At 43.1% G+C, this 27,874-nt stretch overlaps 1 protein-coding gene across 2 annotated transcripts in view; it reads left to right on the top strand.

The window, feature by feature from the left end:
* Window positions 1-27,874, top strand: part of CTNNA1 (catenin alpha 1) — a 177,369-nt gene that overhangs the window by 62,333 nt on the left and 87,162 nt on the right. For both annotated transcript variants that reach the window (XM_053718551.1, XM_053718552.1), the window contains one exon: window positions 24,381-24,576. In XM_053718551.1, coding sequence (XP_053574526.1) covers window positions 24,381-24,576 — 196 coding nt within the window. The remainder of the gene's footprint in view (window positions 1-24,380; window positions 24,577-27,874) is intronic.

The raw sequence follows: 27,874 nt of genomic DNA on the forward strand, positions 1-27,874 counted from the left end.
TCCACAGGTCTCAATTGTCTTCAGACCACATAAAAAGACAGGCATTCTTACATTGTGTAGAAGACCTGTTAAAAATGGGAGTGATTCATCCTGTTCCATTAGGAGAACAAGGGATGGGATTCTACTCCAATCTGTTCATAGTTCCCAAAAAAGAGGGAACATTCAGACCAATCTTAGATCTCAAGATCCTAAACAAGTTTCTCAAGGTTCCATCGTTCAAAATGGAAACCATTCGGACAATTCTTCCTTCCATCCAGGAAGGTCAATTCATGACCACGGTGGATTTAAAGGATTCGTATCTACATATTCCTATCCACAAGGAACATCATCGGTTCCTAAGGTTCGCCTTTCTGGACAAGCATTACCAGTTTGTGGCACTTCCATTCGGATTAGCCACTGCTCCAAGAATTTTCACAAAGGTACTAGGGTCCCTTCTAGCGCTGCTACGACCAAGGGGCATTGCAGTAGTACCTTACTTGGACGACATACTGATTCAAGCGTCGTCCCTACCACAAGCAAAGGCTCATACGGACATTGTCCTGGCCTTTCTCAGATCTCACGGGTGGAAAATGAACGTAGAAAAAAGTTCTCTATCTCCGTCAACAAGAGTTCCCTTCTTGGGAACAATAATAGACTCCTTAGAAATGAGGATTTTTCTGACAGAGGCCAGAAAATCAAAACTTCTAAGCTCTTGTCAAGTACTTCATTCTGTTCCTCTTCCTTCCATAGCGCAGTGCATGGAAGTAATAGGTTTGATGGTCGCGGCAATGGACAAAGTTCCTTTTGCGCGAATTCATCTGAGACCTTTACAACTGTGCATGCTCAGTCAGTGGAATGGGGATTATACAGACTTGTCTCCGACGATACAAGTAGATCAGAGGACCAGAGATTCACTCCGTTGGTGGCTGACCCTGGACAACCTGTCACAGGGGATGAGCTTCCGCAGACCAGAGTGGGTCATTGTCACGACCGACGCCAGTCTGGTGGGCTGGGGCGCGGTCTGGGAACTCCTGAAAGCTCAGGGTCTTTGGTCTCGGGAAGAATCTCTTCTCCCGATAAATATTCTGGAACTGAGAGCGATATTCAATGCTCTCAAGGCTTGGCCTCAGCTAGCAAAGGCCAAATTCATACGGTTTCAATCAGACAACATGACGACTGTTGCGTATATCAACCATCAAGGGGGAACAAGGAGTTCCCTGGCGATGGAAGAAGTGACCAAAATCATTCAATGGGCGGAGACTCACTCCTGCCACTTGTCTGCAATCCACATCCCAGGAGTGGAAAATTGGGAAGCGGATTTTCTGAGTTGTCAGACATTTCATCCGGGGGAGTGGGAACTCCATCCGGAAATCTTTGCCCAAATTACTCAATTGTGGGGCATTCCAGACATGGATCTGATGGCCTCTCGTCAGAACTTCAAGGTTCCTTGCTACGGGTCCAGATCCAGGGATCCCAAGGCGACTCTAGTAGATGCACTAGTAGCACCTTGGACCTTCAACCTAGCTTATGTATTCCCACCGTTTCCTCTCATCCCCAGGCTGGTAGCCAGGATCAATCAGGAGAGGGCATCGGTGATCTTGATAGCTCCTGCGTGGCCACGCAGGACTTGGTATGCAGACCTGGTGAATATGTCATCGGCTCCACCATGGAAGCTACCTTTGAGACAGGACCTTCTTGTTCAAGGTCCGTTCGAACATCCGAATCTGGCCTCACTCCAACTGACTGCTTGGAGATTGAACGCTTGATTTTATCAAAGCGAGGGTTCTCAGATTCTGTCATTGATACTCTTGTTCAGGCCAGAAAGCCTGTAACTAGAAAAATCTACCATAAAATATGGAAAAAATATATCTGTTGGTGTGAATCTAAAGGATTCCCATGGAACAAGATAAAAATTCCTAAGATTCTATCCTTTCTTCAAGAAGGTTTGGAGAAAGGATTATCTGCAAGTTCTTTGAAGGGACAGATTTCTGCTTTGTCTGTTTTACTTCACAAAAAGCTGGCGGCTGTGCCAGATGTTCAAGCTTTTGTTCAGGCTCTGGTTAGAATCAAGCCTGTTTACAAACCTTTGACTCCTCCTTGGAGTCTCAATTTAGTTCTTTCAGTTCTTCAGGGGGTTCCGTTTGAACCCTTACATTCCGTAGATATTAAGTTATTATCTTGGAAAGTTTTGTTTTTGGTTGCAATTTCTTCTGCTAGAAGAGTTTCAGAGTTATCTGCTCTGCAGTGTTCTCCTCCTTATCTGGTGTTCCATGCAGATAAGGTGGTTTTGCGTACTAAACCTGGTTTTCTTCCGAAAGTTGTTTCTAACAAAAACATTAACCAGGAGATAGTCGTGCCTTCTTTGTGTCCGAATCCAGTTTCAAAGAAGGAACGTTTGTTGCACAATTTGGATGTGGTTCGTGCTCTAAAATTCTATTTAGATGCTACAAAGGATTTCAGACAAACATCTTCCTTGTTTGTTGTTTATTCTGGTAAAAGGAGAGGTCAAAAAGCAACTTCTACCTCTCTCTCTTTTTGGCTTAAAAGCATCATCAGATTGGCTTACGAGACTGCCGGACGGCAGCCTCCTGAAAGAATCACAGCTCATTCCACTAGGGCCGTGGCTTCCACATGGGCCTTCAAGAACGAGGCTTCTGTTGATCAGATATGTAAGGCAGCGACTTGGTCTTCACTGCACACTTTTACTAAATTTTACAAATTTGATACTTTTGCTTCTTCTGAGGCTATTTTTGGGAGAAAGGTTTTGCAAGCCGTGGTGCCTTCCATCTAGGTGACCTGATTTGCTCCCTCCCATCATCCGTGTCCTAAAGCTTTGGTATTGGTTCCCACAAGTAAGGATGACGCCGTGGACCGGACACACCTATGTTGGAGAAAGTAATTTATCAGGTAAACATAAATTCTGTTTTCTCCAACGGTGTGTCCGGTCCACGGCCCGCCCTGGTTTTTTAATCAGGTCTGATAATTTATTTTCTTTAACTACAGTCACCACGGTATCATATGATTTCTCCTATGCAAATATTCCTCCTTTACGTCGGTCGAATGACTGGGGAAGGCGGAGCCTAGGAGGGATCATGTGACCAGCTTTGCTGGGCTCTTTGCCATTTCCTGTTGGGGAAGAGAATATCCCACAAGTAAGGATGACGCCGTGGACCGGACACACCGTTGGAGAAAGTAATTTATCAGGTAAGCATAAATTCTGTTTTTAGTTTGTTTTTAGTTTTAGGGGGATATCTGTGTGTGCAGGTGACTATTACTGTGCATAATTATTAGGCAACTTAACAAAAAACAAATATATACCCATTTCAATTTATTTATTTTTACCAGTGAAACCAATATAACATCACCAGTAACTAAAATCCATTGCTGTTCCCACGCAGGACTGTTGAAACCAGAGAACTTCAGTTGGGGGGAACAGTTTGCAGGCTTATCTGCTTCAGGTATGATCAGTCACTTTTCTAACAAGACCTAGTAATGCTAGAAGTTTTCCCTTCTGGGATAGGTAAGCCATTTTCTTAGACTCAGTAACAGAATTAAGGCTTATAACTTGGGCTCTATGCTGGTTGACACTATTATGGGCTAAGTCGCTTGGTTTTTATCATGTTTAGGTGACATTTGGAGTGTTTTACAAACTTTGAAACACTTTTGGGAACTTTATTTGCGCCTGGCAGCCATTTAGACACCTAATCTTGTCAGAAAGGCCCCTTCACTCTGGAATGCAGAGGGAGGAGGCCTCATTTTCGCGCCTCAGTTGCACAGTTACTTTTCACTAGGCAGTTCATGCAGCTTCACGTGGAAGGTCCAGAGGCTTAGAAAAGGACTTCAGAGAGGCTTATTACTGGTGTGAATAACCCCTAAGGAAGGTAAACGCCGCAGCAAAGACTGTGGCAGGGACTGTAGTGTGTTTAAACCGGTTAATTGTTATTTTAGCTCCGGTTTGGACATTTAAGGGTTAAGTGGCTTGAAAATTGGTGTGCAATACTTTCAAAGCATTAAGACACTGGGGTATAAGTTTCATAAAGATCGGATATTTCTCCAACATAGGTGTGTCCGGTCCACGGCGTCATCCTTACTTGTGGGATATTCTCTTCCCCAACAGGAAATGGCAAAGAGCCCAGCAAAGCTGGTCACATGATCCCTCCTAGGCTCCGCCTACCCCAGTCATTCTCTTTGCCGTTGTACAGGCAACATCTCCACGGAGATGGCTTAGAGTTTTTTAGTGTTTAACTGTAGTTTTTATTATTCAATCAAGAGTTTGTTATTTTAAAATAGTGCTGGTATGTACTATTTACTCAGAAACAGAAAAGAGATGAAGATTTCTGTTTGTATGAGGAAAATGATTTTAGCACCGTAACTAAAATCCATGGCTGTTCCACACAGGACTGTTGAGAGCAATTAACTTCAGTTGGGGGAACAGTGTGCAGTCTCTTACTGCTTGAGGTATGACACATTCTAACAAGACGATGTAATGCTGGAAGCTGTCATTTTCCCTATGGGATCCGGTAAGCCATTTTTATTAAGATAGTAAATAAGGGCTTCACAAGGGCTTATTAAGACTGTAGACTTTTTCTGGGCTAAATCGATTCATTATTAACACATATTTAGCCTTGAGGAATCATTTATTCTGGGTATTTTGATATGATTATATCGGCAGGCACTGTTTTTGACACCTTATTCTTTAGGGGCTTTCCCTAATCATAGTCAGAGCCTCATTTTCGCGCCGGTATGGCGCACTTGTTTTTGAGGACAGCATGGCATGCAGCTGCATGTGTGTGGAGCTCTGATACATAGAAAAGTCTTTCTGAAGGCATCATTTGGTATCGTATTCCCCTTTGGGCTTGGTTGGGTCTCAGCAAAGCAGATTCCAGGGACTGTAAAGGGGTTAAATATAAAAACGGCTCCGGTTCCGTTATTTTAAGGGTTAAAGCTTCCAAATTTGGTGTGCAATACTTTTAAGGCTTTAAGACACTTTGGTGAATTTTGAACAATTCCTTCATACTTTTTCGCAATTGCAGTAATAAAGTGTGTTTAGTTTAAAATTTAAAGTGACAGTAACGGTTTTATTTTAAAACGTTTTTTGTGCTTTGTTATCAAGTTTATGCCTGTTTAACATGTCTGAACTACCAGATAGATTGTGTTCTGACTGTGGGGAAACCAAGGTTCCTTCTCATTTAACTATATGTATTTTATGTCATAAAAAAATTTAGTAAAAATGATGCCGAAGATGATTCCTCAAGTGAGGGGAGTAAGCATGGTACTGCATCATCCCCTACTTCGTCTACACCAGTCTTGCCCATACAGGAGGCCCCTAGTACATCTAGTGCGCCAATACTCCTTACTATGCAACATTTAACGGCTGTAATGGATAATTCTATCAAAAACATTTTAGCCAATATGCCCACTTATCAGCGAAAGCGCGACTGCTCTGTCTTAGAAAATTCTGTAGAGCATGAGAACGCTGATGATATGGTTTCTGAAGGGCCCCTACACCAGTCTGAGGGGGCCAGGGAGGTTTTGTCTGAGGGAGAAATTTCAGATTCAGGAAACATTTCTCAACAAGCTGAACCTGATGTGATTAATTTTAACTTTAAGTTGGAACATCTCCGCGCTCTGCTTAAGGAGGTGTTATCCAATTTGGATGATTGTGATTATCTGGTCATTCCAGAACCACTATGTAAAATGGAAAAGTTCTTAGAGGCCCCGGGGCCCCCCGAAGCTTTTCCTATATCCAAGCGGGTGGCGTACATTGTTAGTAAAGAATGGGACAGGCCCGGTATACCTTTAGTACCTCCCCCCATATTTATAAAATTGTTTTCCTATAGTCGACCCCAGAAAGGACTGATGGCAGACAGTCCCCAAGGTCGAGGGGGCGGTTTCTACTCTACACAAGCGCGCCACTATACCCATAGAAGATAGTTGTGCTTTCCAAGATCCTATGGATAAAAAATTAGAAGGTCTGCTAAAGATGTTTGTTCAGCAAGGTTCCCTTCTACAACCAATTGCATGCATTGTCCCTGTCACTGTAGCCGCGTGTTTCTAGTTTGATGAGCTAGGAAAGGCGATTATTAGTAATTCTTCTTCTTATGAGGAGATTATGGACAGAATTCGTGCTCTTAAATTGGCTAATTCTTTCACCCTAGACGCCACCTTGCAATTGGCTAGGTTAGCGGCGAAAAAATTCTGGGTTTGCTATTGTGGCGCAGAGCGCTTTGGTTAAAATCTAGGGCAGCGGATGCGTCTTCCAAGAACAAATTGCTTGACATTCCTTTCAAGGGGAAAACACTCTTTGGCCCTGACTTGAAAGAGATTATCTCTGATATCACTGGGGGCAAGGGCCACGCCCTTCCTCAGGATAGGTCTTTTCAAGACCAAAAATAAACCTAAGTTTTGTCCCTTTCGCAGAAACGGATCAGCCCCAAGGGCTACGTCCTCTAAGCAGGAAGGTAATACTTCTCAAGCCAATCCAGCCTGGAGACCTATGCAAGGCTGGAACAAAGGAAAGCAGGCCAGGAAACCTGCCACTGCTACCAAGACAGCATGAAATGCGGGCCCCCGATCCGGGACCGGATCTGGTGGGGGGCAGACTCTCTCTCTTCGCTCAGGCTGGGGCAAGAGATGTTCTGGATCCTTGGGCGCTAGAAATAGTCTCCCAAGGTTATTCTCTGGAGTTCAAGGGGCTTCCTCCAAGGGGGAGGTTCCACAGGTCTCAGTTGTCTTCAGACCACATAAGAAGACAGGCATTCTTACATTGGGTAGAAGACCTGCTAAAAATGGGAGTGATTCATCCTGTTCCATTAGGAGAACAAGGGATGGGGTTCTACTCCAATCTGTTCATAGTTCCCAAAAAAGAGGGAACGTTCAGACCAATCTTAGATCTCAAGATCTTGAACAAGTTTCTCAAGGTTCCATCGTTCAAGATGGAATCCATTCGAACACTTCTTCCTTCCATCCAGGAAGGTCAATTCATGACCAAGGTGGATTTCAAGGATGCGTATCTACATATTCCTATCCACAAGGAACATCATCGGTTCCTAAGGTTTGCATTCCTGGACAAGCATTTCCAGTTCGTGGCGTTTTCTTTCGGATTAGCCACTGCTCCTAGGATTTTCTCATAGGTACTAGGGTCCCTTCTGGCGGTGCTAAGACCAAGGGGCATTGCTGTAGTACCTTACTTGGACGACATTCTGATCGAGCGTCGTCCCTTCCTCAAGTAAAGGCTCACACGGACATTGTCCTGGCCTTTCTCAGATCTCACGGATGGAAAGTGAACGTGGAAAAGAGTTCTCTATCTCCGTCAACGAGGGTTCCCTTCTTGGGAACTATAATAGACTCCTTAGAAATGAGGATTTTTCTGACAGAAGCCAGAAAAACAAAACTTCTAGACTCTTGTCGGATACTTCATTCCGTTCCTCTTCCTTCCATAGCGCAGTGCATGGAAGTGATAGGTTTGATGGTAGCGGCAATGGACATAGTTCCTTTTGTGCGCATTCATCTAAGACCATTACAACTGTTCATGCTCAGTCAGTGGAATGGGGACTATTCAGACTTGTCTCCGAAGATACAAGTAAATCAGAGGACCAGAGACTCATTCCGTTGGGGGCTGTCCCTGGACAACCTGTCACAAGGGATGACCTTCCGCAGACCAGAGTGGGTCATTGTCACGACCGACGCCAGTCTGATGGGCTGGGGCGCGGTCTGGGGATCCCTGAAAGCTCAGGGTCTTTGGTCTCGGGTAGAATCTCTTCTACCGATAAATATTCTGGAACTGAGAGCGATATTCAATGCTCTCAAAGCTTGGCCTCAGCTAGCGAGGGCCAAGTTCATACATCAACCATCAGGGGGGAACAAGGAGTTCCCTAGCGATGGAAGAAGTGACCAAAATCATTCTATGGGCGGAGTCTCACTCCTGCCACCTGTCTGCTATCCACATCCCAGGAGTGGAAAATTGGGAAGCGGATTTTCTGAGTCGTCAGACATTGCATCCGGGGGAGTGGGAACTCCATCCGGAAATCTTTGCCCAAGTCACTCAACCGTGGGGCATTCCAGACATGGATCTGATGGCCTCTCGTCAGAACTTCAGAGTTCCTTACTACGGGTACAGATCCAGGGATCCCAAGGCGGCTCTAGTGGATGCACTAGTAGCACCTTGGACCTTCAAACTAGCTTATGTGTTCCCGCCGTTTCCTCTCATCCCCAGGCTGGTAGCCAGGATCAATCAGGAGAGGGCGTCGGTGATTTTGATAGCTCCTGCGTGGCCACGCAGGACTTGGTATGCAGATCTGGTGAATATGTCATCGGCTCCACCATGGAAGCTACCTTTGAGACGAGACCTTCTTGTTCTAGGTCCGTTCGACCCACTCCAGCTGACTGCTTGGAGATTGAACGCTTGATCTTATCAAAGCGAGGGTTCTCAGATTCTGTTATTAATACTCTTGTTCAGGCCTGAAAGCCTGTAACCAGAAAAATTACCACATAATTTGGTATATCTGTTGGTGTGAATCTGCAGGATTCCCTTGGGACAAGGTTAAGATTCCTAAGAGTCTATCCTTCCTTCGAGAAGGATTGGAAAAAGGATTATCTGCAAGTTCCTTGATGGGACAGATTTCTGCCTTGTCTGTGTTACTTCACAAAAAGCTGGCAGCTGTGCCAGATGTTCTAGCCTTTGTTCAGGCTCTGGTTAGAATCAAGCCTGTTTACAAAATTTTGACTCCTCCTTGGAGTCTCAACCTAGTTCTTTCAGTTCTTCAGGGGGTTCCGTTTGAACCCTTACATTCCGTTGATATTAAGTTATTATCTTGGAAAGTTTTGTTTTTGGTTGCAATTTCTTCTGCTAGAAGAGTTTCAGAATTATCTGCTCCGCAGTGTTCTTCTCCTTATCTGGAGTTCCATGCAGATAAGGTGGTTTTGCGTACTAAACCTGGTTTTCTTCCAAAAGTTGTTTCTAACAAAAACATTAACCAGGAGATAGTTGTGCCTTCTTTGTGTCCTAATCCAGTTTCAAAGAAGGAACGTTTGTTGCACAACTTGGATGTAGTTCGTGCTCTCAAATTTTACTTAGCAGCTACTAAGGATTTCAGACAAACTTTGTCTTTGTTTGTTGTTTATTCTGGTAAACGGAGAGGTCAAAAAGCAACTTCTACCTCTCTCTCCTTCTGGATTAAAAGCATTATCCGATTGGCTTATGAGACTGCCGGACGGCAGCCTCCTGAAAGAATCACAGCTCACTCCACTAGGGCTGTGGCTTCCACATGGGCCTTCAAGAACGAGGCTTCTGTTGATCAGATATGTAAGGCAGCGACTTGGTCTTCACTGCACACTTTTTCTAAATTTTACAAATTTGATACTTTTGCTTCTTCTGAGGCTATTTTTGGGAGAAAGGTTTTGCAAGCCGTGGTGCCTTCCATTTAGGTGACCTGATTTGCTCCCTCCCTTCATCCGTGTCCTAAAGCTTTGGTATTGGTTCCCACAAGTAAGGATGACGCCGTGGACCGGACACACCTATGTTGGAGAAAACAGAATTTATGTTTACCTGATAAATTACTTTCTCCAACGGTGTGTCCGGTCCACGGCCCGCCCTGGTTTTTTTAATCAGGTCTGATAATTTATTTTCTTTAACTACAGTCACCACGGTAACATATGGTTTCTCCTATGCAAATATTCCTCCTTAACGTCGGTCGAATGACTGGGGTAGGCGGAGCCTAGGAGGGATCATGTGACCAGCTTTGCTGGGCTCTTTGCCATTTCCTGTTGGGGAAGAGAATATCCCACAAGTAAGGATGACGCCGTGGACCGGACACACCGTTGGAGAAAGTAATTTATCAGGTAAACATAAATTCTGTTTTCTTTGACTTTTTTCTATCATTCAGAAATAAAGTGTGCCCTTTTTATTATTTAAAGAGACAGTAACGGTTTTGTTTAAAATTGTTTTTATTGCATTACAAGCCTGCCTAAGTCTGTTTAACATGTCTGTACCTTCAGATAGCCTATGTTCTGTGTGTATGGAGGCCAAGGTGGTTCCCCCATTAAATGTATGTGCAAATTGTGCCATGGCGTCCAAACAGATTAAGGACAGTACTGTCACAGTTAATAATGTTGCCCAAGATGATTCTTTAAATGAAGGTAGTGGGGATAGTTCATCATCCTCTCCTTCTGTGTCAATACCAGCTTTGCCCGCGCAGGCGATACCTAGTACATCTAGCGCACCAATGCTTGTTACTATGCAGCAATTAACAGCAGTAATGGATAATTCTCTAGCAGCTCTTTTATCCAAACTGCCAGCATTTCCTAGAAAGCGTGATTGCTCAGTTTTAAATACAGAGGATGAGCAAGTAGGCGCAGAAGATAATTTATCTGTTATGCCCTCACATCAATCTTAGTTGGCAGTGAGAGAGGGTCTGTCTGAGGGAGAAATTTCTGACTCAGGAAAAGTTTCTCAGCAGGCAGAACCTGATATCGTGGCATTTAAATTTATGCTAGAACATCTCCGCGCTCTGCTTAAAGAGGTTCTAGCTACTCTTGATGATTGTGACAGTTTGGTGATTCCTGAGAAGTTATGCAAAATGGACAAATTCTTAGAGGTCCCAGTGCACGGTGATGCCTTTCCGATACCCAAGAGGGTGGCGGACATAGTGACTAAGGAATGGGAGAAGCCAGGTGTACCTTTTGTTCCCCCTCCTATATTTAAGAAAATGTTCCCCATTGTCGACCCCAGAAGGGATGCATGGCAAACGGTCCCTAAGGTAGAGGGGGCAGTTTCAACGTTGGCTAAGCGCACAACTATTCCTATAGAGGACAGTTGCGCTTTCAAAGATCCTATGGATAAAAAATTGGAAGGATTGCTTAAGAAGATTTTTGTTCAGCAAGGTTTCCTTCTTCAACCAATTTCGTGCATTATTCCTGTCACCACGGCGGCGTCTTTTTGGTTCGATGAACTAGAAAATTCGCTCCAAAAGGAGACTGATGAGGTCATGGACAGAATTCACGCACTAAAGTTGGCTAATTCCTTTATTTTGGATGCCGCTTTTCAATTGGCTAAATTAGCGGCGAAAAATTTAGGTTTTGCAATAGTGGCGCGCAGGGCGCTTTGGCTAAAATCTTGGTTGGCGGATGTGTCGTCCAAAACAAAATTGCTTAATATTCCTTTCAAGGGTAAGACCCTTTTCGGGCCAGAATTGAAAGAGATTATTTCAGACATCACTGGGGGAAAGGGCCATGCCCTTCCACAGGATAGGCCTTTCAAAGCAAAAAATAAGTCTAATTTTCGTTCCTTTTGCAATTTCAGGAACGGACCGGCTTCTAACTCTGCAGCCTCTAGACAAGAGGGTAACACTTCCCAGCCTAAACCAGCATGGAAACCATTGCAAGGCTGGAACAAGGGAAAACAGGCCAGAAAGCCTGCTGCTGCTACCAAGACAGCATGAAGGGGTAGCCCCCGATCCGGGACCGGATCTAGTAGGGGGCAGACTTTCTCTCTTTGCTCAGGCTTGGGCAAGAGATGTTCCGGACCCCTGGGCACTAGAAATTGTTTCTCAGGAGTATCTTCTAGAGTTCAAGGAACTTCCTCCAAGGGGAAGGTTCCACATGTCTCGCTTGTCTTTAGACCAGATAAAGAGACAGGCATTCTTACGTTGCGTAGAAGACCTATTAAGATGGGAGTGATACACCCAGTTCCAACAGCGGAGCAAGGACTGGGTTTTTACTCAAACCTGTTTGTAGTTCCCAAAAAAGAAGGAACTTTCAGGCCAATTCTGGACTTAAAAATTCTAAACAAATTCCTCAGAGTTCCATCATTCAAAATGGAAACCATTTGGACAATCTTACTAACGATCCAGGAGGGTCAATACATGACTACCGTGGACTTAAAGGATGCGTACCTGCATATTCCTATCCACAAAGATCACCATCAGTTCCTGAGGTTCCCCTTTCTGGACAAGCATTACCAGTTCGTGGCTCTTCCGTTCGGTTTAGCCACTGCTCCCAGAATTTTCACAAAGGTGCTAGGGTCCCTTCTAGCGGCGCTAAGGCCGAGGGGCATTGCAGTAGCACCTTACCTAGACGACATTCTAATACAAGCGTCGTCCCTTTCCAAAGCAAGGGCTCATACAGACATTGTTTTAGCCTTTCTCAGATCTCACGGGTGGAAGGTGAACATAGAAAAAAGTTCCCTGTCCCCGTCCACAAGGCTTCCCTTTCTGGGAACAATAATAGACTCTTTAGAAATGAAGATCTTTCTGACAGAGGTCAGGAAGTTAAAGCTTCTGAACGCTTGTCGAGTTCTTCAATCTATTCCTCAGCCCTCCATAGCTCAGTGCATGGAGGTAATAGGGCTAATGGTTGCGGCAATGGACATGGTTCCTTTTGCTCGAATTCATTTAAGACCATTGCAACTGTGCATGCTCAAACAGTGGAATGGGGATTATGCAGACTTGTCTCCCCAGATTCAAATGGACCAGAAAACCAGAGACTCACTCCTCTGGTGGTTGGCTCAGGATCACCTGTCTCAGGGAATGAGTTTCCGCAGGCCAGAGTGGATCATTGTCACGACCGACGCCAGTCTCTTAGGCTGGGGCGCGGTCTGGGACTCCCTGAAAGCTCAGGGTCTATGGTCTCGGGAAGAGTCTCTCCTCCCGATAAACATTTTGGAACTGAGAGCGATATTCAATGCGCTCCAGGCATGGCCTCAACTAGCGAAGGCCAAATTCATAAGATTTCAATCGGACAACATGACTGTAGCGTACATCAATCATCAGGGAGGGACAAAGAGTTCCCTGGCGATGAGAGAGGTATCCAAGATCATCAAATGGGCGGAGGATCACTCTTGCCATCTATCTGCAATTCACATCCCAGGAGTAGACAACTGGGAGGCGGATTATTTGAGTCGTCAGACTTTCCATCCGGGGGAGTGGGAACTTCACCCGGAGGTCTTTGCCCAGTTAACTCAACTATGGGGCATTCCAGATATGGATCTGATGGCGTCTCGTCAGAACTCCAAGGTTCCACGCTACGGGTCCAGATCCAGGTATCCCAAGGCGACACTAGTAGATGCATTAGTGGCGCCTTGGTCGTTCAATCTAGCTTATGCGTTTCCACCGTTTCCTCTCCTTCCCAGGCTAGTAGCCAGGATCAAACAGGAGAAGGCTTCGGTGATTCTAATAGCTCCTGCATGGCCACGCAGGACTTGGTATGCAGACCTGGTGAAAATGTCATCGGCCCCACCATGGAAGCTACCTTTGAGACAGGACCTTCTAGTACAAGGTCCATTCGAACATCCAAATCTAGTTTCTCTGCAACTGACTGCTTGGAAATTGAACGCTTGATTCTATCTAAGCATGGGTTTTCGGAATCTGTTATAGATACTCTGGTTCAGGCCAGAAAACCTGTGACCAGGAAAATTTACCATAAGATATGGCAAAAATATATCTGTTGGTGCGAATCCAAGGGTTACTCATGGAGTAAAATTAGGATTTCAAGGATACTTTCCATTCTCCAAGAGGGTTTGGAGAAAGGTCTGTCAGCTAGTTCTCTAAAAGGACAGATATCTGCTCTGTCTGTCTTGTTGCACAAACGTCTGTACAGGCGTTCGTCAGAATCAAGCCTGTCTACAGACCTATGACTCCTCCATGGAGTCTAAACTTAGTTATTTCAGTTCTTCAAGGGGTTCCGTTTGAACCTTTACATTCCATAGATATTAAGTTACTATCTTGGAAAGTTCTGTTTTTTGGTTGCTATTTCTTCTGCTAGAAGAGTTTCTGATTGTCTGCTTTGCAGTGTACTTCACCCTATCTGGTTTTTCATACAGATAAGGTAGTTTTACGGACTAAGCCTGGTTTTCTTCCAAAGGTGGTTTCCAACAGGAATATTAACCAGGAAATAGTTGTTCCTTCTCTGTGTCCGAATCCAGTTTCGAAGAAGGAACGTTTGTTACATAACCTAGATGTGGTTCGTGCTTTAAAATTCTATTTAGAAGCAACAAAGGATTTCAGACAGACATCATCATTGTTTGTCGTCTATTCTGGTAAGAGGAGAGGTCAGAAAGCTACTGCTACCTCTTTCCTTTTGGCTAAAAAGCATCATCCGATTAGCTTATGAGACTGCCGGACGGCAGCCTCCTGAACGAATTACAGCTCACTCTACTAGGGCTGTGGCTTCCACATGGGCCTTCAAGAATGAGGCTTCTGTTGAACAGATCTGTAAGGCAGCGCCTTGGTCTTCTCTGCATACATTTGCCAAATTTTACAAATTCGATACTTATGCTTCTTCGGAGGCTATTTTTGGGAGAAAGGTTTTGCAAGCAGTGGTGCCTTCCGTTTAGGTTACCTGACTTGCTCCCTCCCTTCATCCGTGTCCTAAAGCTTTGGTATTGGTTCCCACAAGTAAGGATGAAGCCGTGGACCGGACACACCAATGTAGGAGAAAACAGAATTTATGCTTACCTGATAAATTTCTTTCTCCTATGGTGTGTCCGGTCCTCGGCCCGCCCTGGCTTTTAGTCGGGTTTAAAATTTTTGTTTTTTGTACACTACAGTCACCACGGCACCTTATGGTTTCTTCTTTTTCTCCTAACCGTCGGTCGAATGACTGGGGGGCAGAGCCAGAGGGGGGGCTATATGGACAGCTTTGCTGTGTGCTCTCTTTGCCATTTCCTGTAGGGAATGAGAATATCCCACAAGTAAGGATGAAGCCGTGGACCGGACACACCGTAGGAGAAAGAAATTTATCAGGTAAACATAAATTCTGTTTAAGTCAGCAGGGTGCCTTTCTAATTCTGAGAAGTAGAAAATATGCAGTATTCCTGAACTAAATTTTATTTTTATATATATATATACACACAATAAATAATGAAAGTATTAACAGATGTTAAATTACAGTAAAGGAGCACTCTGGCTGGCAGCGATCTCCTGATTTTTCCTGACATTTACCTTCCCCTTAAAGGGACAGTCAACACCAGAATTGTTTTTTTTTTAAAAGGTAGATAATCCCTTTATTACCCATTCTACAGTTTTGCATAACCAACACGGTTATATAAATACTTTTTACCTCTGCAATTACCTTGTATCTAAGCCTCTGCAAACTGCCCCCTTATTTCAATTCTTATGACAGACTTGCATTTCTCCAACATAGGTGTGTCCGGTCCACGGCGTCATCCTTACTTGTGGGGATATTCTCTTCCCCAACAGGAAATGGCAAAGAGCCCAGCAAAGCTGGTCACATGATCCCTCCTAGGCTCCGCCTACCCCAGTCATTCTCTTTGCCGTTGTACAGGCAACATCTCCACGGAGATGGCTTAGAGTTTTTTAGTGTTTAACTGTAGTTTTTATTATTCAATCAAGAGTTTGTTATTTTAAAATAGTGCTGGTATGTACTATTTACTCAGAAACAGAAAAGAGATGAAGATTTCTGTTTGTATGAGGAAAATGATTTTAGCAACCGTTACTAAAATCCATGGCTGTTCCACACAGGACTGTTGAGAGGAATTAACTTCAGTTGGGGGAACAGTGAGCAGTCTCTTGCTGCTTGAGGTATGACACATTCTAACAAGACGATGTAATGCTGGAAGCTGTCATTTTCCCTATGGGATCCGGTAAGCCATGTTTATTAAGATTGTAAATAAGGGCTTCACAAGGGCTTATTAAGACTGTAGACTTTTTCTGGGCTAAATCGATTCATTATTAACACATATTTAGCCTTGAGGAATCATTTAATCTGGGTATTTTGATAAGTTTATATCGGCAGGCACTTTTTTAGACACCTTTCTCTTTAGGGGCTTTCCCAAATCATAGGCAGAGCCTCATTTTCGCGCCGGTGTTGCGCACTTGTTTTTGAGAGGCATGACATGCAGTCGCATGTGTGAGGAGCTCTGATACATAGAAAAGACTTTCTGAAGGCGTCATTTGGTATCGTATTCCCCTTTGGGCTTGGTTGGGTCTCAGCAAAGCAGACACCAGGGACTGTAAAGGGGTTAAAGTTAAGAACGGCTCCGGTTCCGTTATTTTAAGGGTTAAAGCTTCCAAATTTGGGGTGCAATACTTTTAAGGCTTTAAGACACTGTGGTGAAATTTTGGTGAATTTTGAACAATTCCTTCATATTTTTTCGCAATTGCAGTAATAAAGTGTGTTCAGTTTAAAATTTAAAGTGACAGTAACGGTTTTATTTTAAAACGTTTTTTGTACTTTGTTATCAAGTTTATGCCTGTTTAACATGTCTGAACTACCAGATAGACTGTGTTCTGAATGTGGGGAAGCCAGAGTTCCTTCTCATTTAAATAAATGTGATTTATGTGACAATGACAATGATGCCCAAGATGATTCCTCAAGTGAGGGGAGTAAGCATGGTACTGCATCATTCCCTCCTTCGTCTACACGAGTCTTGCCCACTCAGGAGGCCCCTAGTACATCTAGCGCGCCAATACTCCTTACTATGCAACAATTAACGGCTGTAATGGATAATTCTGTCAAAAACATTTTAGCCAAAATGCACACTTATCAGCGTAAGCGCGACTGCTCTGTTTTAGATACTGAAGAGCATGACGACGCTGATAATAATGGTTCTGAAGGGCCCCTAAACCAGTCTGATGGGGCCAGGGAGGTTTTGTCTGAGGGAGAAATTACTGATTCAGGGAACATTTCTCAACAAGCTGAACCTGATGTGATTACGTTTAAATTTAAGTTGGAACATCTCCGCATTCTGCTTAAGGAGGTATTATCCACTCTGGATGATTGTGACAAGTTGGTCATCCCAGAGAAACTATGTAAAATGGACAAGTTCCTAGAGGTCCCGGGGCTCCCAGAAGCTTTTCCTATACCCAAGCGGGTGGCGGACATTGTAAATAAAGAATGGGAAAGGCCCGGTATTCCTTTCGTCCCTCCCCCCATATTTAAAAAATTGTTTCCTATGGTCGATCCCAGAAAGGACTTATGGCAGACAGTCCCCAAGGTCGAGGGAGCGGTTTCCACTTTAAACAAACGCACCACTATACCCATAGAAGATAGTTGTGCTTTCAAAGATCCTATGGATAAAAAATTAGAAGGTTTACTTAAAAGGATGTTTGTTCAGCAGGGTTACCTTCTACAACCAATCTCATGCATTGTCCCTGTCGCTACAGCCGCGTGTTTCTGGTTTGATGAGCTGGTAAAGGCGGTCGATAGTGATTCTCCTCTTTATGAGGAGATTATGGACAGAATCAATGCTCTCAAATTGGCTAATTCTTTCACCCTAGACGCCACTTTGCAATTGGCTAGGTTAGCGGCTAAGAATTCTGGGTTTGCTATTGTGGCGCGCAGAGCGCTTTGGTTGAAATCTTGGTCAGCTGATGCGTCTTCCAAGAACAAGCTACTTAACATTCCTTTCAAGGGGAAAACGCTGTTTGGCCCTGACTTGAAAGAGATTATCTCTGATATCACTGGGGGTAAGGGCCATGCCCTTCCTCAGGATCGGCCTTTCAAGGCCAAAAATAAACCTAATTTTCGTCCCTTTCGTAGAAACGGACCAGCCCAAAGTGCTACGTCCTCTAAGCAAGAGGGTAATACTTCTCAAGCCAAGCCAGCTTGGAGACCAATGCAAGGCTGGAACAAGGGAAAGCAGGCCAAGAAACCTGCCACTGCTACCAAGACAGCATGAAATGTTGGCCCCCGATCCGGGACCGGATCTGGTGGGGGGCAGACTCTCTCTCTTCGCTCGGGCTTGGGCAAGAGATGTTCTGGATCCTTGGGCGCTAGAAATAGTCTCCCAAGGTTATCTTCTGGAATTCAAGGGGCTTCCCCCAAGGGGGAGGTTCCACAGGTCTCAGTTGTCTTCAGACCACATAAAAAGACAGGCATTCTTACGTTGTGTAGAAGACCTGTTAAAAATGGGAGTGATTCATCCTGTTCCATTAGGAGAACAAGGGATGGGGTTCTACTCCAATCTGTTCATAGTTCCCAAAAAAGAGGGAACGTTCAGACCAATCTTAGATCTCAAGATCTTAAACAAGTTTCTCAAGGTTCCATCGTTCAAAATGGAAACCATTCGAACAATTCTTCCTTCCATCCAGGAAGGTCAATTCATGACCACGGTGGATTTAAAGGATGCGTATCTACATATTCCTATCCACAAGGAACATCATCGGTTCCTGAGGTTCGCATTCCTGGACAAGCATTACCAGTTCGTGGCGCTTCCTTTCGGATTAGCCACTGCTCCAAGGATTTTCACAAAGGTACTAGGGTCCCTTCTAGCTGTGCTAAGACCAAGGGGCATTGCTGTAGTACCTTACTTGGACGACATTCTGATTCAAGCGTCGTCCCTTCCTCAAGCAAAGGCTCACACGGACATTGTCCTGGCCTTTCTCAGATCTCACGGATGGAAAGTGAACGTGGAAAAGAGTTCTCTATCTCCGTCAACAAGGGTTCCCTTCTTGGGGACAATAATAGACTCCTTAGAAATGAGGATTTTTCTGACAGAGGCCAGAAAAACAAAACTTCTAGACTCTTGTCGGATACTTCATTCCGTTCCTCTTCCTTCCATAGCGCAGTGCATGGAAGTGATAGGTTTGATGGTAGCGGCAATGGACATAGTTCCTTTTGCGCGCATTCATCTAAGACCATTACAACTGTGCATGCTCAGTCAGTGGAATGGGGACTATACAAACTTGTCTCCGAGGATACAAGTAAATCAGAGGACCAGAGACTCACTCCGTTGGTGGCTGTCCCTGGACAACCTGTCACAAGGGATGACCTTCCGCAGACCAGAGTGGGTCATTGTCACGACCGACGCCAGTCTGATGGGCTGGGGCGCGGTCTGGGGATCCCTGAAAGCTCAGGGTCTTTGGTCTCGGGAAGAATCTCTTCTACCGATAAATATTCTGGAACTGAGAGCGATATTCAATGCTCTCAAGGCTTGGCCTCAGCTAGCGAGGGCCAAGTTCATACGGTTTCAATCAGACAACATGACAACTGTTGCGTACATCAACCATCAGGGGGGAACAAGGAGTTCCCTGGCGATGGAAGAAGTGACCAAAATCATTCTATGGGCAAAGTCTCACTCCTGCCACCTGTCTGCTATCCACATCCCAGGAGTGGAAAATTGGGAAGCGGATTTTCTGAGTCGTCAGACATTGCATCCGGGGGAGTGGGAACTCCATCCGGAAATCTTTGCCCAAGTCACTCAACTGTGGGGCATTCCAGACATGGATCTGATGGCCTCTCGTCAGAACTTCAAAGTTCCTTGCTACGGGTCCAGATCCAGGGATCCCAAGGCGGCTCTAGTGGATGCACTAGTAGCACCTTGGACCTTCAAACTAGCTTATGTATTCCCGCCGTTTCCTCTCATCCCCAGGCTGGTAGCCAGGATCAATCAGGAAAGGGCGTCGGTGATCTTGATAGCTCCTGCGTGGCCACGCAGGACTTGGTATGCAGATCTGGTGAATATGTCATCGGCTCCACCATGGAAGCTACCTTTGAGACGAGACCTTCTTGTTCAAGGTCCGTTCGAACATCCGAATCTGGTCTCACTCCAGCTGACTGCTTGGAGATTGAACGCTTGATCTTATCGAAGCGAGGGTTCTCAGATTCTGTTATCGATACTCTTGTTCAGGCCAGAAAGCCTGTAACTAGAAAGATTTACCACAAAATTTGGAAAAAATATATCTGTTGGTGTGAATCTAAAGGATTCCCTTGGGACAAGGTTAAGATTCCTAAGATTCTATCCTTCCTTCAAGAAGGATTGGAAAAGGGATTATCTGCAAGTTCCCTGAAGGGACAGATTTCTGCCTTGTCTGTGTTACTTCATAAAAAGCTGGCAGCTGTGCCAGATGTTCAAGCCTTTGTTCAGGCTCTGGTTAGAATCAAGCCTGTTTACAAACCTTTGACTCCTCCTTGGAGTCTCAACTTAGTTCTTTCAGTTCTTCAGGGGGTTCCGTTTGAACCCTTACATTCCGTTGATATTAAGTTATTATCTTGGAAAGTTTTGTTTTTGGTTGCAATTTCTTCTGCTAGAAGAGTTTCAGAATTATCTGCTCTGCAGTGTTCTCCTCCTTATCTGGTGTTCCATGCAGATAAGGTGGTTTTACGTACTAAACCTGGTTTTCTTCCAAAAGTTGTTTCTAACAAAAACATTAACCAGGAGATTATCGTACCTTCTCTGTGTCCGAAACCAGTTTCGAAGAAGGAACGTTTGTTGCACAATTTGGATGTTGTTCGCGCTCTAAAATTCTATTTAGATGCTACAAAGGATTTTAGACAAACATCTTCCTTGTTTGTTGTTTATTCCGGTAAAAGGAGAGGTCAAAAAGCAACTTCTACCTCTCTCTCTTTTTGGATTAAAAGCATCATCAGATTGGCTTACGAGACTGCCGGACGGCAGCCTCCCGAAAGAATCACAGCTCATTCCACTAGGGCTGTGGCTTCCACATGGGCCTTCAAGAACGAGGCTTCTGTTGATCAGATATGTAGGGCAGCGACTTGGTCTTCACTGCACACTTTTACCAAATTTTACAAGTTTGATACTTTTGCTTCTTCTGAGGCTATTTTTGGGAGAAAGGTTTTGCAAGCCGTGGTGCCTTCCATCTAGGTGACCTGATTTGCTCCCTCCCATCATCCGTGTCCTAAAGCTTTGGTATTGGTTCCCACAAGTAAGGATGACGCCATGGACCGGACACACCTATGTTGGAGAAAACAGAATTTATGTTTACCTGATAAATTACTTTCTCCAACGGTGTGTCCGGTCCACGGCCCGCCCTGGTTTTTTAATCAGGTCTGATAATTTATTTTCTTTAACTACAGTCACCACGGTTTCATATGGTTTCTCCTATGCAAATATTCCTCCTTAACGTCGGTCGAATGACTGGGGTAGGCGGAGCCTAGGAGGGATCATGTGACCAGCTTTGCTGGGCTCTTTGCCATTTCCTGTTGGGCAAGAGAATATCCCCACAAGTAAGGATGACGCCGTGGACCGGACACACCGTTGGAGAAAGTAATTTATCAGGTAAACATAAATTCTGTTTTTTAGCCAATCATTTCTGACTCCTAAGAGCTTCACGTGCCTGAGCTCAATGTTATCTATATGAAACATATGAACTAATGCCCTCTAGTGGTGAAAAACTGTCAAAATGCTTTCAGATTAGAGGCGGCCTTCAAGGTCTAAGAAATGAGCATATGAACCTCCTAGGCTTAGCTTTCAACCCTTTAAGTTTTTATTTAATCTAACATAGTAGTGTATTACCTTTTTATAATGCTCATTGGAAATACTCTCATTACTCTTGCTGGGGAGGGTGACTCCTTTTGCAAGTCTGACAAAATAGTTATTTAGGAAAGTACATACCATATGTTAAATGTTGTGGGGGATCCATAATTATATGGTCAGCCATCTCTTGAGTCATTACATTTTATGAGATGCACTCTGGTGCAGATAGTGTACCCTTAAAGTCTCATAATGCATGATCTCCCCCCCCCCACATACACACACACACACACACACACACACACACACACTGTATTAAAATGATTTCAAGAGCAGTTTCTGGAACATCAGGATAAATTTAAATGTCTTCCATGGTCCCAGATATAAATGAGAAGTTCTAGAGCAGAGTACAAAGTACAGTAATTGAGCTGATTTATACCTGCTGTCCATGACACTAGATGTTTTTATTCTTTATCCCACTGTGAACAGTTCAGAGCTTGTGTGAAAGGATTTATACTCTTCTTACGGCATAAGGTTTGGTCCTACTTCATAGGTCCTTGATATAAATGTTTTGTTAAAGTGACTACGTACTGTAAATTAGTTTTTACATTAAAGGGATACTAAACTCAATTTTTATTTCATGATTCAGATAGAGCATGCAATTTTTTTAAGCAACTTACTAATTTACTCATATTCTTTGTTCTCTTGCCATCTTTATTTGATAAGCAAGAATGTAAGCTTAGGAGCCGGCCTATTTTTGGTTCAGAACCTGGGTAGCGCTTGCTGATTGGTGGCTCCTTATCTTAGATTCCTGCTTTTGTAAATAAAGATAGCAAGAGAATGAAGAAAAATGAATAGGAGTAAATTAGAAAATTGCTTAAAATTGCATGCTCTATCTGAATCGTGAAAGAAAAAATAGGGCTTAGTATCCCTTTTAAAGGGACAGTCTACACCAGAATTGTTATTGTTTTAAAAGATAGATAATCCCTTTATTACCCATTCCCCAGTTTTGCATAACCAACACAGTTATAAAAATATACTTTTAACCTCTGTGATTATCTTGTATCTAAGCCTCTGCAATCTGCCCCTTTTTCAGTTATTTTGACAGACTTGCAGGCTCGCCAATCAGTGCCTGCTCCCAGATAACTTCACGTGCACAAGCACAGTGTTATCTATATGAAATACGTGAACTAACACCCTCTAGTGGTGAAAAACTGTTAAAATGCAATCTGAAAAGAGGTGGCCTTCAAGGTCTAAGAAATTAGCATATGAAACTCCTAGTTTAAGCTTTCAACTAAGAATACCAAGAGAACAAAGCAAAATTGGTGATAAAAGTAAATTGGAAAATTGTTTAAAATTACATGCTCTATCTGAATTATGAAAGTTTATTTTGGCCTAGACTGTCCCTTCAATGTGTTTTCTGTGACTTGTTATACCAGCTGCAGGCTATAAAATGAATGAGACACAGCTCCTGTAGGGTTTTGTTTTTTGAAACCACAAACCCATCAAAATGAGTTAAACTTGTAGGGAAATCGGATATCCTTGTTGTATCACTACCTACCTACATATTCTTCTTTATAGTAGTGCATACATGCAGTTACATGAAAATTTATTTACACTGTCCCTTTAAGGTACTGTAAAGTCCTAAATGTTTTAAAACAAATTAGCATCTTGTTTGCATCGGTTTTTCAGTAGGCAGATGGTCTTGTCTGCAGACAACATGGCTAGCTATGATCATAATTTTTCCTATGAAGTGCATTGTTTTGCAGTTATCTGCTAAAGTCAGGTAGTGTAGCAGGGGTTAGTCATTGTGTGTGCAATTAAAGTTCAGAGAATTAGAAAATCCACACATTTTTAACAGCTAACTTTTATGAAAAGGGGATAACTTTATTGTAAAGTTTGCATAAATAAAATGAGAGACGCGCTCAACCTGAGAACGAACAATAGCATAATAGTCTTGTTCTATGACTAGTTACCACCCAAGAAGCAGCCTCTTTTTGCTCAGCATGTGAGAAGAACTTTCCTGAAGCATACCAGTCTGATCCTGACTTCACAGTACTGTCCAGCCCCGAAATACCAGGCAATCCCTCGCTGAACGAGAGAAACGGCAAAACCAGAGACGTACGTTTCGGCCTATTGTGGGCATAGTCAGTGAGGTGCAGCCATATCCTTCTAGGCACACTGAGCAACAGGTCCACGTCTGGATTCCCGCATCACACTTAAGGAGACTTCCCTAAGTCTCATAACTTGCATAAATAAAAAGAGAGAAGCTCTCAACCTGAGAACGAACTATAGCATAATAGCTTGTTCTATGGCTAGTTACCACCCAAGAAGCAGCCTCTATTTGCTCAACATGTGTCATGTGAAGTCAGGGTCAGACTGATAAGTTATTTTCTGTGAAAGGCACATGTTGAGCAAAAAGAGGCTGCTTCTTGGGTGGTAACTAGCCATAGAACAAGCTATTATGCTATTGTTCGTTCCCAGGTTGAACGCTTCTCTCTTTTTATTTATTGTAAAGTTGTATAAACATTTTATTTTAAAATCTAAACTTTGCTTACTGTCTTTTATTTTTATTTTTTAATTGTCCTTAGCAGGAAATAAGGGTTTGCTGTTTGGTTGCAAAACCAAGGAAATGTTGCCAACAAAACAGTTGGTTTTAAAACACGTGTTTTGTTTGCAGACCTTTTGCAATATGTTTGCTTATTGAGTTTATACCATACAATGCTTATATAGAAGACTACTTCTGTTCCTGTAAGAGCACTGTGCTCCCCCCTTAAAAAACTAAAAATAAAACATTGTTGAATGAGAGATGGTGTAGTAATTACTTCTCTCGGTGGGGGAAGTAACACACAGGATACGTTTCCATTAGCAGACCATTAAAACTAGGAGTTTCTATGTTTTGAGTGAGAAATTAAACTATAGCGTAATCTTTTATTTTTTTTAAAACTGCATCAATGGACCTGCTGTCTTATCACAGAGTGTACTATATTGCTGTTCAGCTAAATGTAGGGTGCTTCCACTATCGGCACCTATGAGCTGAAGCACCTATATGAAGAGTGAGTAAACGTTTGGAGGTATAAAGCTATTATTTAACTAACTTTTTTTTTTTTTATGTGCTGTATGGCTATCCTTCTACATATTTCAGCACAATGTTTACTGTCTCTTTTAAAATACTATTTTGTTAAACTGCTACACTCTGGTAATTTGAAGTGTGCTTTTTGTTTTTATCTAGGTGACAACCTTGGTAAACTCAAGTAACAAAGGCCCGTCCAATAAGAAGAAAGGCCGTTCTAAGAAAGCTCATGTTTTGGCTGCATCTGTTGAACAAGCAACCCAAAATTTCTTAGAGAAAGGAGACAAGATTGCGAAGGAAAGTCAGTTCCTCAAAGAAGAGCTTGTTGCAGCAGTAGAAGATGTTCGTAAACAGGGTAAATATTTGTTATTGCGGTTTCACTTTCTGGGTGTGCTATAAAATAGATATAGAGATATAGATCTATATATTTTAAAACTGTTTTACAAAATAATGTAAATGAATAGAGAGAGTAATCTTGGCAATAAAACTATTTGGTGTATATCCTGAAAAACGAAATGTATGCTTACCTGATAAATTGTATTTCTTTCTTGACACGGTGAGTCCACAGATCAGCAAAGCTTTTAAGTATTCCCTTCCCACAACCCCCAGTCATTCGACCGAAGGAAAAAGGAGAGAGAGAGGAAGTAACACAAGGCGCAGAGGTGCCTGGGGTTTATATATATATATATATATATATATATATATATATATATATATATATATATATATATATATATATATATATATATATATATATATATATATATATATATATATATATATATATATATATATATATATATATATATATATTTTATATATATATTATATATTTTATATATATATATATATTAATTATATATATATATATATATTATATATTATATATATATATATTATATATATATATATATTATATATATATATATATTATATATATATATAAAAAAAGTCTTAAAACAGGGAGGGCAGTGGACTCGGTGTCAAGAAATAAATTTATCAGGTAAGCATAAATTTTGTTTTATTTCTTAAGACACAGTGTCCACGGATCAGCAATTACTGTTGGGAATCAATACCCAAGCTAGAGGACACAGATAATGGAGGGCAAGACAGGAAACCTAAAGAGAAGGCACCACAGGTTGCAGAACCTTTCTCCCAAAAGAAGCCTCAGCCGAGGCAAAAGTATCAAATTTTATGGAATTTAGAAAGTGTGCAACGAAGACCAAGTTGCAGCCTTACAAATCAGTTCTACAGAGGCCTCATTCTTGAAGGCCCAAGAAGAAGACACCGCCCTAGTGGAATGAGCTATAATTCTCTCAGGAGGCTGCTGTCCAGCAGTCTCATAAGCCAAACTAATAATACTTATCAACCAGAGAGAAAGAGAAGTGGCAGTAGCTTTCTGACCCTTACGTTTACCAGAAAAACAAACCAACAATAGCCTGCAGATAGAATTTAAGAGCTTGCACAACGTCTAAGTTGTGCAACAAACGTTCTTTATGAGAAGGATTAGGACAGAGAGAAGGAACAGCAATTTCCTGATTGATTGTTTGTCCAAAACAACCTTAGGAAGAAAACCAAACTTGGTACGGAGAACTGCCTTATCTGAATGAAATATGAGGTAATGAGAATCACACTGCAAAGTTGATAGTTCGGAAACCCTCCAAGCAGAAGAAATAGCAGTAAGAAACAAAAGCTTCCAAGATAACTTAATTTCTATGGAATGCATAGGCTCAAACTGAGCCTGTTGTAAAACTTTAAGAACATGGTTAAGGCTCCAAGGTGGAGCAACTGATTTAAACACAGGCCTGATTCTGACCAGGGCCTGACAAAATGATTGTACATCTGGCACATCTGCCAGACGCTTGTGCAGCAAAATGGATAGAGCAGAAATTGGACCCTTGAGTGTACTGACAGATAACCTCTTCTCAAGGCCTTCCTGGAGAAAAGACAAGATCCTAGGGATCCTGATCTTACTCCAAGAGTATCCTTTAGACTCGCACCAAAAAAGATATTTACGCCATATCTTATGGTAAATTATTCTAGTGACAGCCTTACAAGCCTAAATCGTGGTCTCAATGACCAATTCTGAAACCCCGGGCTTAGCTAAAATCAAGCATTCAATCTCCAAACAGTCAGCTTCAGAGAAGTGAGATTTGGATGAAGGAAAGGGCCCTGAAGCAGAAGGTCCTTCCTCACAGGTAGTCTCCATGGAGGCAGAGAGGACATCTCTACTAGATCTGCTTACCAGATCCTGCAAAGCCACGCAGGAGCTATTAGAATCACTGATGCTTTCTCCTCCATGATCCAAGTGATGACTCGCGGAAGGAGAGCAAACAGAGGAAAGAGATGCTAACCTAAAGTTCCAAGGAACTGCCAGAGCATCTATCAGAAAGGCTTGAGTATCTCTCGACCTCGAGCCGTACTTTGGGAGCTTGAAGTTCTGACGAGACGCTATCGGATCCAATTCTGGTAATCCCCATTTGATAACCTGGAAAACACTTCCAGATGGAGCTCCCACTCCCCAGGATGAAAAGTCTGTCTGTACAGGAAATCCGCTTCCCAATTGTCCACTCCTGGAATGTGGATGGCAGACAACAATTGTGAGCCTCCGCCCTCTGAATGATCCGTGCCACCTCCTTCATGGCTAAGGAACTCTGGTTCCCCCTTGGTGGTTGATGTAGGCCACTAAGGTTATGTTGTCTGTCTGGAACCTGATGGACCAAGCTGAGGCCAAGCCATCAAGGCATTGAAGATCGCTCTCAACTCCAGAATGTTTATGGGGAGAGCAGATTCCTCCTGAGACTAACGTCCCTGCGCCTTAGAGTCCCAGACTGCTCCCCAACCCAGCAAGCTGGCATCCGTGGTCACAATTACCTAAGACGGTCTCTGGAAACACGTCCTCTGGGACATCCACCACGGTAGGGAGTCCCTTGTAGATTAATCCAGGACTATTCTCTAAAATAGATCTGAATAATCCCGTTCCACTGAACAAGCGTGTATAGCTGCAGAGGTCTCAAATGGAACCGAGCAAACGGAACTATGTCCATGGAAGCCTTCATCAACCCCATTACCTCCATGCATTGGGCCACTGATGGTCAAGTCGCCGACTGTAGGGGCGGGCAAGTGGACAGAATTTTGGCTCTTCTGACCGTCAGAAATATTTTCATAGAGAATCTATAATGGTTCCTAAGAAGGTCACTCTTGTCGGGACAAGATACATTTTCTACAAATTGATCTTTCAACCGTGGGAACGAAGAAATGCCAACAAGATGAGATTCTGCTAGTTGAAAGGATGGCGCCTGAACCAGAATGTCATCCAGATAAGGCTCCACTGCAATTCCCAGAGACCGAATTAATACCAATAGAGCTCCCAGGACCTTTAAGAAAATTCTGGGAGCTGTGGCAAGGCCAAATGGAAGCGCTACAAATTGAAAAAGTTTGTCTAGATAGGCAAACCTCAGATATTTGTGATGATCCCTGTGAATGGGAACGTGCAGGTACGCATCTTTAAGGTCTATGGTAGTCGTTAATTGACCTACTTGAATCAGAGGAAGAATGGAGCGGCTAGTCTCCATCTTGAAGGACGGCACTCTGAGGAATTTGTTTAGTAGCTTTAGATCTAGAATAGGCCTGAAAGTTCCCTCCTTTTTTGG

This window comes from Bombina bombina, chromosome 6 (genome assembly GCF_027579735.1).
Source record: "Bombina bombina isolate aBomBom1 chromosome 6, aBomBom1.pri, whole genome shotgun sequence".
Taxonomy (NCBI): Eukaryota; Metazoa; Chordata; class Amphibia; order Anura; family Bombinatoridae; genus Bombina; species Bombina bombina.